We start from the raw sequence: 13,555 nt of genomic DNA, 5'->3' as shown, positions 1-13,555 counted from the left end.
AGCTTAATTTATACTTAAGGTTCTAAAGTGTAATTTTAATCTAATTACAACATATTTGTAGTGTACTTTAATAATGTTTACAAAAATTTAATAAAGTTATATTGTCAAAATATAACTTTACAATAAACACTTAAGTACTCATTAGATAAAGTTTTAATGTACATTAGATTACATTTTTTGTTTAATGCAACAATGAAATAATATTTAGAATTAATATTATTATTATGTCTAAAGTAATTAAAATGCCTAGTTTAATGAAATTATTAGGTTATTATAACAAGGTAATGTTTTTTTAAAAAGATTTTTTATAGTTATTTCTTGTATACATAAAATGTATTTGTTATATTTTGTATATGTGTATAAATATAAATATATTTGTATTGTATACACACACACATATATATATTGTGTGTGTGTGTGTGTGTGTGTGTGTGTGTGTGTGTGTGTGTGTGTGTGTGTGTGTGTGAGTGTGTGTGTGTGTGTGTGTGTGTGTGTGTGTGTGTGTGTGTATTGTATATTATGTATTTGTATTGTATATCATATATATATTTTTATATATGTGTTGCTGTTTCTAATTAATTAAATTAATTCATAGTAAACTAAAAAACATAAATTGAAAACTTTGTTGTTAACTCACATTTGTTTGCAACAGGTATGTATTGTTTGTCTAGTGTTACAATTCTGCAATGGCTTGTAGTAGTCTAAGTAGCATATTTGAATTTTATTTTTACTATTATGTTTAGTTAAAATAAGTTTTTTAATTATAGGCCGACTTTTTTATGTCTGCCTTTAGTTAAGAGATAAAAATATTCTTTAGGTTAAAGTATTTAAACTTTGTGAATATTATTTTATATTTACTATGATTTCAATACTTAATAAATATTTTCCTCCTAGCTATCACAGGTCCCAAAAAAAGTATTGTATTTTATGGTGCAGCCCAAAATTTTTTAATTGATAACTTCTCCTTGCCTGTTCAAACCAGTGAGTGTATGAATGGACACCTTTATTTTGTCTATGTTAGTTCCAGGGAATCAGCAACTAAAACTTATAATCAAGTCACTCAATATTTTAGAATCATAACATCAAAAAGTTAAATTGAAAATTTAGTAAATAAATCGAAAATCTGGGCAAAACATTTTTTCAGGATTAGTTATTATGAAATTTTTTTGGCCAAGGCAGTGTTTCATCTCCAACTCAAAGTGAACAATTAAGCTCAGCTTTTAGTGAAAATGTGTCAAATAGATATACTTCACAAGAGAATGTGACACCTAGGAGAAAAAAACTAAAAAGTAGATTGTCTAATCTATCTTCAAATTTAGCTAGTATTTGCACAAAACGCCAAATTGAGATAGCTGAAGTGAAAGCAAAATTAAACACTGTCATACAAATTAAAAGTTTTAAGGCAAAGTGTTAAAAGAAAAGAAGACATTATCAAAAGTTTAAGAGCAGAGGTTAGAGACTTAAAGAATAAACTACAAACATATTACTACAGTAGACAAATTTGAAATCTTATTGCTACTAAAAAAGCAAGGAAAAGTAAAGAAAGAGAAAAGTTAAGAAAAGTAACTCTCAAGCATAATGCTGCTATTAGTACAAATAAAAAGATTATTACCAGCTTAGAGAATGATATGACCTAGATGGAGGAGGGCAATACTTAATACAAATACGTCAGATGATAAAACTTATCCATTGCAAATGGGAATGATAATTTAGAGCATATTGTCTAATGTCCCAACAAGTAACATACCATTTCTTGTTAAGAAAATGGGGCAATATTTAGGTGTTGTTTTTTCTAACATTCCTCACTGTATTACTGTTGAGCAAATAGCATGTGAGCTAGGCAGTATTGCTGACCTTCTAGTAACAGAATGGGCTATTACTAATAATCACCTTACTTTAGGGTTTGATGCAAAAACGCAAAGAGACGTTCATATCAATAGCATTCACCTAACATCGAAAAATAAATGCCAGGTTATTGCTATTGACCAATTACCAGGTGGGACAGCAGTTGATTACGCAAACCATATATGTAATGAAGTAGATCATATTGCTTTAGTTTATTCTAACTTTCATTTGCAACCCTTTGAAGAGTGTCGTAATTTGATTATCTCAAATATATCAAACACAATGTCCGATAGAGTTTCGGTTAACCATCTTACAATAAGAAAACTCGGTGCAATCTGGGCTTAAAATCTGAATGAGTTAAACTGCCATTTGCACCCTCTTGATACAATTGCTTCATGTCGCTCAGCATTAAAGTCTCTGGAAACTGAAACTTGTCAATTATTTGGATATGATAGTATGGTAGTCAAAATTGTTTTAGCTAGGAAATAGATGAGGTTTAAAGATCTGAAAGAGGACCCAAAAGGATTTGTAAATTTTTTAGAAAATAACAAACTTCTGCAAGGTATCATTCCAAGGTATCGTGGTAACCGGCTTCACATTCTGTTCCATACTTGTTTCATTTTTATAAAATACTATACTCAAAAAAATATAAAACAAATGTGCATGCTTGCATTATTTGGAAAACTTCTTACAGGACCCTGGATGACTACGTTTCATGTATCATCCGAAAATGCAACTTTTGATCATGTTAGTGGTATCACTATAGTTAAAAAAATTGTGCAAACAATTAAAAGTTCAAAAAGTAATCCTACTGCTCTAATTACCAGAAAAACAGATTTCTTTGGAAATTTTCTCAAACCAAATACTTAACAATTGATATCAAAGACATGCACAATTGAGACCAGCTTATCGCCATGACTAAGGCTAGTTTTGTTGCAATAGAAGAAGTTTTAAATCGTCAGTACAAGCACTATTTTGCCATTACTATTACAATGACACTTAAAGAGGAGACAGCAAGTGCAAGACTTCATAACATAGATAGTGAAGAGTTAATGGGAATGTTCAGTGCTGCAAAAGGAAGATCCCCTAATGCATCAATTGATTATATATTTTGCAAATTAAGAACAAAAAAAAATAGGACAGTGGATTATCTTGAAAATCTTGGCAACTATTCAAGAGAAAATATTATTAGGTGGGCTATGCAGGAAGCAAGAAAAAAAAGACTAAAAAGTCGTCTGCAACATGCTGAAATTAGGGCTGAGATTTCTTAAAGACAAACTGAAAAACGCAAAAAAAATGGATGAAAAAGAAAAACGAAATTTAGAGCGACATTTATCTATATTTACTACAAGTGAAATTTTGAATTTACATAAAAACTTGTTAACAAAGCAAGTTGCTGATTTAAATGATGTTATGTTAGACAGAATTGTTGGCAGAAATCTCTGCCATCAATGGTATGATACTGAATCAAGAGTTGAAAAACTTAAAAAAACGCAGACAGATATCATTTACTCTAGATCATACTGGTCTAAAGATGAAACTGATTCTGAAGCTGTTAATTATTGCATGAAAAAAATACAGTTGGTTGCTGATATTGTATCAGGTGAGTTAATATTTTCCTAATTCAAATTAATTGCTGTATGTGAGCATATTAATTGTACAATAGCAAAGTATGCAACGCAAGGCATAAATTGGTTAAATATTGCTAATCTGGGTCATATCAATTTCATATTTTGAACATTCGGAATTTTCAACAAGCGGAACATCCAAAATAAATGTACAGCAAGTACTGGAACCTGCATAATAAATGTACATCAATTAGTGGAGCTTGCAAAAGCAGTGTACAGGAAATAGTGGATTTTGTAAAATCAATGTATAGCGATTAGTGGAATTTGCAAAATAAATGTACAGCGAGTAGTGGAACTTGCACAATAAATGTAAAGGAAGTAGTGGAATTTGCAAAATAAATGTACAGCAAGTAGTGGAACTTGCAAAATAAATGTACAGCGAGTAGTGGAACTCGTAATTTTTTTGATAGACGGCTCTGGCTTATGTTCATGTTGTGTCTATTGTTAACAATGATTTATATTTAGTTTTATTATTGGAATTTAATATATTAATCATTAACTAAAAGCCAAGACTCAAATTAATTCAAATATTATTTTAAAACTGACAAAAAAATATGGTATGCGGGGGACACCCAGCTCTCCGTATGAAAAGTCCAACTTGTATTTGTTTTGTATTTCAATATATTATTTAAAGTCCTTTTTCTTTTTTAAACAAAATTTTATATAAAGTATTTTATGTTTTTTTAGGTTGGAGGGGTGTGGACACGCCCCCTTCCCCCGAATCAATGAGTGTGCAGCTTTGTTTGTTGTAATGTTGTAAATAATAAATTTTATTTTGATGATTTTTCAAAAAACTTTTTTAATAAGAATCAAAATATTTATAATGAATCGTTTTTATTAATAGGGTGTGTTGAATCATTACCCCACATACACCCTAACTCAAAAAATGAACCTCTCCTATTTGGTGGCAGTCTACAAGGAAATTATAGCAATTTATTGCATATGAAAATTAATAAATTTATTGAAAAATTGATCTTTTATGAATAAAAATTTCATTTTTTGATGGTAAAAGTGGCGGTTGGTTGCCCCCTCTAGCCCCTTGGACACGCCCGGTGACTAAGTACCTATATAAATTTGCAGGCTACTATTACATCTATCTTTTGATACCAAGTTATAAGCATTTAGATAAGAATTGACAAAGTTATTAAACTTTTAGTTCATAAAAACATTTTTTTGACCACAGTTTCTTCAACAAATCCATATATCGAAAAAACGGTACTAAAAACGACATAACTTTTTATGGAATTGTTCAATTTTGATAATTTTTTCACTTTTACAATATTGAATCGAAGCTCTTTCTAATGATATATAACAAACGAGAATTTAATTAATTTAAAATTTTCATGGCACGTACCTACTTTTGAATATTTTTTGTGTTTAAACGATTGTTTGTGGTTGGCATAACGTTTTTTCCATTCCCCTTCGGTTAAGCCAATATATTGTTTATCAGGGTTGTTTTGTGAGGAAACAATGCACTTGTAAATTACATTTTTCGAAAGGCATTTTCCATTTAGAGGGCAATCTATTTTTTGTTTACAATTACAATAATCAGTGTTTTTTTCTTTTATATGTTCATTTTTATTAATTAACGCGTAGTTGTGGCCTTTTATAATTCTTTCTAAATTTTTTGTACAACTATAACTTACTTTAATGGTATTTCTGTTAAAAATCTTATGTAATTTATTAGAGGGAGGAAAATGTTTGTCTACTAATTTTAGAAAAATTTTACCAATATTTGTTGAAACATTTTTGCTGTACGGGGGGTTGAACCAAATTATGTTTCTATTTCTATTACGCTTTTTTGCAATTTTCTTTTCAAATTTTAGCTCGAAATTTTGAAAGCCACTTTTTTTAAGGGCATCTTCATAAACGCGTTTAGAGGAGTTAAAAATATTTTCATTAGAAGGGTTTTGGTTTAGCCTATTGTTAATTGAAATTGGAATTTGTTTTAGAATTTGAGGGGGATGGTTCGAATTTACATTAATATACAATAATTCGTCATTAGGTTTTTTGTAGGGCTTATAGGAACTTTCTGAGAGGTTAAATGTGACATCAAGAAAATTCACTATTTTTAAATTTATATTTATTTCAATTAGGAAGCCAATATTTTTAAAAACTTTAATAATATCTTTTCTAATTTTATCGAGTTGTGGCCCTGATTTTTTATGCATTATTATTAAACCGTCGTCGCGATAAAGACCTAATTGATTAATTTGGATTATTTTAGCAAGGGTATTTAAAATATATAAACCTACAAATTCGCAAATTTCTGCTCCGTCGTAACTTCCCATTGTTACATCAAAGCATTCGTGCGTGTTCATTCATTCGTTCAATTACAGCAGAAATTTTAGATAAAACAATAGAATTTGGAAAATCCCATTTAGAAATTACTGAGGACACTATCCGTATAATTAAGCACTGCAGAAAAAATTTACTCTATTTTGATAAGGAAACGTGGAAGAAAAAAACCACGCACGAATGCTTTGATGTAACAATGGGAAGTTACGACGGAGCAGAAATTTGCGAATTTGTAGGTTTATATATTTTAAATACCCTTGCTAAAATAATCCAAATTAATCAATTAGGTCTTTATCGCGACGACGGTTTAATAATAATGCATAAAAAATCAGGGCCACAACTCGATAAAATTAGAAAAGATATTATTAAAGTTTTTAAAAATATTGGCTTCCTAATTGAAATAAATATAAATTTAAAAATAGTGAATTTTCTTGATGTCACATTTAACCTCTCAGAAAGTTCCTATAAGCCCTACAAAAAACCTAATGACGAATTATTGTATATTAATGTAAATTCGAACCATCCCCCTCAAATTCTAAAACAAATTCCAATTTCAATTAACAATAGGCTAAACCAAAACCCTTCTAATGAAAATATTTTTAACTCCTCTAAACGCGTTTATGAAGATGCCCTTAAAAAAAGTGGCTTTCAAAATTTCGAGCTAAAATTTGAAAAGAAAATTGCAAAAAAGCGTAATAGAAATAGAAACATAATTTGGTTCAACCCCCCGTACAGCAAAAATGTTTCAACAAATATTGGTAAAATTTTTCTAAAATTAGTAGACAAACATTTTCCTCCCTCTAATAAATTACATAAGATTTTTAACAGAAATACCATTAAAGTAAGTTATAGTTGTACAAAAAATTTAGAAAGAATTATAAAAGGCCACAACTACGCGTTAATTAATAAAAATGAACATATAAAAGAAAAAAACACTGATTATTGTAATTGTAAACAAAAAATAGATTGCCCTCTAAATGGAAAATGCCTTTCGAAAAATGTAATTTACAAGTGCATTGTTTCCTCACAAAACAACCCTGATAAACAATATATTGGCTTAACCGAAGGGGAATGGAAAAAACGTTATGCCAACCACAAACAATCGTTTAAACACAAAAAATATTCAAAAGAGACTATGCTGTCAAAATATATTTGGGATTTAAAAGAAAAAAATAAAAATTTTAATTTACAATGGTCTATTCTAAAATCTGCCCCTGCCTATAATAACATTTCCAAAAAATGTATGCTATGTTTGCAAGAAAAATTTGAAATAATTACTCATTTGAATCAAGAAAATTTATTAAATAAAAAATCTGAATTAATTTCTAAATGTAGGCACGAAAATAAATACCTCTTAAAAAATTATAAAAACAAATGACCAAATTAAACTATCCCCATTCCAAAGAAAATTATTTCATAATTACTTTCTGTAACTTCCCGTTAACAAAAAAATATAGTAATTAAAAATTTTTTATAATAATTTATAACTTCCTGTAAAATATTTTTTCTATAAATTGAATTTTTTTTGAGATTTAGTAACTCTTCCTGATGATCCAGCGATGGTGAAACTCCGAGTCGAAGATAAAAGTTAGATAAGTGTTTTTTACTAATTAATTATTGCTCTGTTCTTTAAGAACATTGAGCACTCTATTTGTAAAATACACTAACATAATTTACATATATATATATATATATATATATATATATATATATATATATATATATATATATATATATATATATATATATATATATATATATATATATATATATATATATATATATATATATAACTTACCGATTTGCATTACTACGCTCTCTTCCTTGCTCATCAAGCCTGTTATTGCTTCCCCTAATAAAAAGTTTAATTAAAATTTACAAAACTAAATCCATTTTGAATAACAATAGAATTTTCTACAATAAATAGATAAATTATCTAAAGTTAGTGTCCGCAAGTATAAAAATGAATCTGGAGTTGAGCAAACTTAAACCAATGAGGAAGCTTGAAGTTAACAAGAAAATTTCCCCTCATTTAGAACTTATTAAAAACTTAAAAAAACTTAAAAAAAAACTTAAAAAAAATAAAAACATCAAAACTTACCTACTGCAGACCTACCCTGTTGTATAAGCTATCTTTCATAAAGAACAAATTTATATTTAAAAAAGCTCACTAGTTATTACTAATAACTTATAAGTTTAAATTTGCTGAGAATAAAAGTTTAAAAAAGATCTACTATAATACAGAGTACTATACTGCAATACAGAATACTATAATATAGAAAGCAGCATAAGCCAACTTATCGCAAGATACTTAATGATATTTTAACCTTTAAAATGAGACTGTTAGCTGAGTTTCAGAAAGTTCTTGAATTATATCCACAATGTGACATATACAGTTATCTTATTTTACAGATTATGTGCTATTTGATAAAAATAATTTTACTAAAGCAGCAGTTTAACTACTCATTTCTAACTTTCAGATGATAAATAATCTCTAGTACTCACTTTGTAGCACTAGAGATTATTTATCATCTGATAAACCCTGAGAGGTAAGTGTGCCCTAGGAGTCAAAAAGTGATATGAAGTGATATGAACTATTTTTATCGTGATTTTAAATAGCAGTAAACAGGCAAGGATAAAAATAATAATAAAAATAATAGTAAATTATTATTAATAACAATAGTAATGCTAATAACAATAATAATAATAGTATGAATAATGAAAAAAAAATTATATTTTCTTAAGTTTTTTCAAAATAATTTAAACACATGTTTTAACATAACATACTGTCAAGTAAAATTTTTCTCTTTATTTAAAAAAAAGAAATACTAATAATTTCTTCTAATATAATGTTTGATACAATTATTATTTTATTTTTGGGAAAATATTCAAAACTTTAAAAAATATTGAACCATAACCAGGATTCTTTTTCACCTCTACTAGCATCTAGAATTGCCGCCCAAGCAAATTTATCATTTCAGATCTCAGTAAATCTACAACCAGATCCAACTTTTCCTTTAGGAGCCTTTGGATTTTCTCCTTCATTTTAATATATTCCTTTGCTTATCTAAACATATCAATGGAATGCTAGCGAAAATTATTTGCTTTTTTTGTTATAAGACACTTATAAACATATAGTGTGCTATTTTTAACTCATGTAAACTTTATGGTTGTCAGGAAATTCTTCAAAGTGTAAAACTAAATTGCTTTACATTTACTGTTATAAGCTTGTTGTGCACCAAAAAATAAATGATACAAATTTACTTGTAATAAAATAATACCTTTGTTGTTACGTTTGGTACTTGTTCGATGAAAAAATGTTTTTCAAATCAATATTTTTTAACTACATTACTTATTATTATAGCTGTAAAGGAACCGTTGCTAAGTATATGATACCTTTACTATTTATTTTGTTGAAAACTTGATGAAATAAGACTACTTCTAACACTTCTGCAGCCTTTTTATTACTTATTCACATGGATATTTTATTTCAGATATTAAAAGATGGAAAGGAATTAAGGAAACCAAATAACTTATATTTTTATGGCAGATCTAAGGCCATTGTTGTTTTGGATAATCAAACAAAGGGAATTAAATTACGAATTGTATTTTTGGCAAGCCTACTGAAAGTTGGTTAGAAACAATGATTTCAAGACAACCAAAAGTGTAACCATTTTTTCTTCAACTGTATAATACAAATAAACATAAAAAAAATTGTAATAATAAGAGTAGATTAGTAGAATTAATAGAAATAATAGTAGAAACTGAGCCAGAGTGACAGAAAAAAACAAAGCATTTTGTCTGCAGGGCCTCCGACACGTTTACCAATTTCTAAAAAAATCGTCTTTATCTAAAAATTTCAAAAAAAAAAAAAAAAAGATCCTTTAGAAAAAAAAGTGTGTGGTGGGGAGGAGGGGTAAGATCCCCTGGGGAAGGAATAAGACCCTGCCCCCCTTACCCTTTTTATATCCCCCTCCTCCCTTCTCTAAGTTCGGCTCTGGTCTGTCATGTTTATGTTTTTTAAAATCGTTTCACAAAGCAGCAACTGAACCAAATGCACAAGTAATTTCACAGCATGATTTTATGGAACAGTTTGTATGTGGAACAAAAAATCGGCAAAACGGGACGAATTCTCGTCTGCCTTTAATATTGAGAATGAAAAATGGGTTGAGTAATTAAAAAAATATTTAGGTTCTTCTTCTTTTCAATCTATGGTGTTTAACCCATTAACCCAGTACGCACAGGACGTACAAAAAAAGACATTTTATACGTCTTTCGAACATTTTTTTTGACGTCTTTTGAACGCGCAAAAGACGTCTATTTAGCTCCTGTGCCACTGAGAACGATAATTTTTATTCGCAAACGATCAATTCACCCAAAATGTACATGTCTTACTATTAATTGCTGTCAGTTTATATCTATTATTTACAAAAATAATTGTAGCAGATGTATCGTTGACACATCAAATCGATCATTGTAAGAGATATATCAAAACCATTAAGGAAATCTGCTTCATTCATTAAAGACTTCCCTGATTTCCTTGACTGACTAGAATATAATGGGTCTATGCACACATACGCACCTTTCCTCCTATTTCTATTTATTTGTTATATATTCCCAAGAATAACAATGTGTGAGCATAAAAATGTTTTCTATCAATATCATTTTTAATATTGCAAACTGAAATGAAATGTTTAATAATTAAATATTTTTTCAGATACATCATATAAAAAGAGCTTATGGAAACGACTTAGGATTATTAAAAAAGAAACTTAGAATCATTAAAAAGAAACTTAAGATGAGAAGTTAGATGATTGTTAACTTAAGGCTTAATAAGTTGCTAGTAACAGGCTTCCATTAATGATCCACTAAGTAACCGATTAGCAAAACTTCAACGAACCGCTAAAAATGTCTATATAGTGTACAATGTCAGCTGTACAATGTCTGCTGAGGTGTGTCAAAAGATTAAAAACAAGTTATTGACAACGAGTTTTTTTTCACTATAAATCAAGCCAATAACAATCAAAATAATTTATTTTATTTAAGAGGTAGTAAAATATAGAGACCGCCGATCCGTTACTGTTTATCAGATGTTTTTTTCGAATTGAAATCCGAACCGATATTATTTTTACGGATTTATACGGATTCAGAATAAAGAATGCTTTTGAAATAAGATTTATTTTTATTTATTTACAATATTCAAATATACAATGAAACAAAATGATTTTCATTTAAAGAAATAAAAAAATTCAAAATCACATTGAAAATGAATTATTTTCCAAATTCATTTCCTGGCCACTCAATGTCTTGAATTTTGCTGAGTTGCTTAGTGTTTTCTTTCATATATACCAACGTCTCAACCTTTGAGATTGAAAGATTGGTTCTTTTCGAGCTGTATATATTTCCTGCTGTTGAGAAAAATTATCGTCAACATCTTTCAGATGTTGATGATGCAGCTGGTATACAGAGGTTTTTTCTGGCAAGCCTTTAAATTATTGGGTAAATATACTGGTTTTGTTTCCTTAATATATGCCTTAATAAAACATATAACAATATAAATTTTATCAGACCAATCCACTAATTGAAGCAATCCGCAAAGCGAATAAAAAATAAAAATCCGCTAGCAGTTCGTAAAAGTTTTTCGTTTTAATAATCTGAACTGCAAAGAGAATCCGAAAAAAAAAATCACTATTAGTTCGTAAATTATTTTTTGGATTATGGCTTGTGAAATATTTAACGATCGGACTGTTTCAATCCGCAAAATAAATCGGTCTGACTTTTTGCGGACTTTACGAACCGAATCGCGGCGGTGCCTAGTAAAATATCAATTTAAACAAGGTTTTTTAAATTAAATCTTCGGAATATTTTTCAGAAACTAACTTTCCTGTCGAATTGTTTGATTAGCGGACTTGCTATAAATAAACATTAATTTAAACAAGTGATTCAAAAAGCCTTTATTGTTGATCATTTTAGAATATTTGGTGCAATTGCATTGGATTTGCAGTTGGACTAACGGCTATTTACAATTAAAGGCCCAAAAAAGAGTTCTGGTTAAAATTGTCATAATATATGACTAGAAAACGCATTGTTTTTATTGTTGCAAAAGTTATCTATTACACTGTATTAGTACATAAAACTAAAAACGTTTTGTTAACAAAGTAGTACATAAGATAACTTGCTAGGCGAAGAAAAATATACATAAAACTAGGGGCCAAATGGAGTACTCAAAATAGTACAGAAAAGTAAGAAAAAAGTCTGTCAAGATGCTTTCTGGTGAGATTGTGTTGAGCAATCTAATAATTTTTAAACATCTTGATGTCTTGAAGTCTAGGTAAAGCAGGCGAGCAATTTTTAGATTTTTTCTGCAATCCCATAAATCCCATAAAAAACCTTTTTCATTTTTTATTTTTATGTAATTAATAAAATTAAGATAATTAGTTAAATTTTTTTATTTTTTAAAAAGAGTTGAATAAAAGAGTTTTTTTGTTGTTGCATGCTTTTATTTATAAGGAGCTGCAAACACTAACTACCAATCACTAAAAAAATTTGTAGTGTTTTTATATCTTCAGAAAAGTTGCAAAAGCTATTTCATTTAAATTTATTTTATTTTTTTCTTTAATTAAACTTACAGTTTACTTAACAATGAGTTTACTAAAATTAATAAAACTTAGTTTACTTGAATAAATAGAATTTAAATAGCTGGGCTACTTCACAAATATATTTAAGGCGAAGGTTAAAAAGGCATACAATTAATTTTAAAGATCTAAAAGACGCCTTTGATGCATTTTTTCTGAGTTGCTTTTAATCATGCCACTATAAATGCAATTTAAATACACATGACATTAGATGTTTTTAGTAAAATGATAAAAGAGAGCCCGTTTAGTTTTTTTCAATATTTTAAAAAATTTCGTTTTGAAATAAGCTTGTAAAAGCTTGTTAACTGTTGCGATACAAATTAATTTTTTTCTGATTTAAAAAGACGAGTCTTAAATGACAAAAGTAATAAACTTTAATCAACCAGTATAAATACTGAGTGTTTATAATTTTTGATTTTTTAAAATATTTATATTTATTTAATAGTATATTAATTTATCAGATTGTAGGGAGTTCATTGTAAACATATCATCTGACTTGGTATATACAATACACTTTTCTTTACCTGTGCGCATAATGTTAAGAATGAAAGGCGCAATAACAAAATATCTTTAAACCAATTTCATCGGTTTTGCAATCCTTTTATGGACACAAAGCTAATGTTTCTTTCTATAAATCATAAAGAAAAGATACAAAGAAAGAAAAGCTCACCTCGGATTGTGTAAATAAACATCTGATTGTACCAGTGTGCATAGCACAAGCAACAATAACTTGAAAATCATTGTATTGGTTTTGTTTTAAATTACCTGCAAATGCTTCTTTTTTTTTGACAACTGCTTTACAATGCTGATAATGACTGAACCACCAAAGACACTTTTTTAACTTATATACAAATCTAGAGGATTATAAATATTTTTATAGATTCTTAATTTAATTCAAAACGTGCAGATACTAACAAATGTCATTGTCTAGCTAAATATTTTAACACAATATTTGTGTTGTTGCAAATAATATACAGCAGGATATTTCATGTTTCGTTATTAAAAAGCAGGATATTTCATTATTTTTCTAAACGTTTGGGTTTTTTATTAAATTAATATATGATCTTTTTTATTTTATTTAATACCTTAAATAAGTTACATAAGAATTATCTAGTATTGTGTTCAAATATTTCAAAGAAAAATTTGATA

The 13,555-nt window shown here is 28.1% G+C and overlaps 1 protein-coding gene across 1 annotated transcript in view; it reads right to left on the bottom strand.

The window, feature by feature from the left end:
- Window positions 1–13,380, bottom strand: part of LOC100214959 (protein DD3-3) — a 51,951-nt gene extending 38,571 nt beyond the window's left edge. The window contains exons 1-2 of the mRNA XM_065810185.1: window positions 13,077–13,380; window positions 7,570–7,623 (exon numbers count right to left, since the gene is read on the bottom strand). Coding sequence (XP_065666257.1) covers window positions 7,570–7,623; window positions 13,077–13,147 — 125 coding nt within the window. The 5' untranslated portion in view covers window positions 13,148–13,380. The remainder of the gene's footprint in view (window positions 1–7,569; window positions 7,624–13,076) is intronic.
- Window positions 13,381–13,555: the final 175 nt, after the last annotated feature.

The sequence above is a fragment of the Hydra vulgaris genome, chromosome 11, assembly GCF_038396675.1.
Source record: "Hydra vulgaris chromosome 11, alternate assembly HydraT2T_AEP".
Lineage (NCBI taxonomy): Eukaryota > Metazoa > Cnidaria > Hydrozoa > Anthoathecata > Hydridae > Hydra > Hydra vulgaris.
The sequence above is the reverse complement of the archived record's forward strand: the minus strand, read 5'-3'. Positions and strand labels throughout refer to the sequence as shown.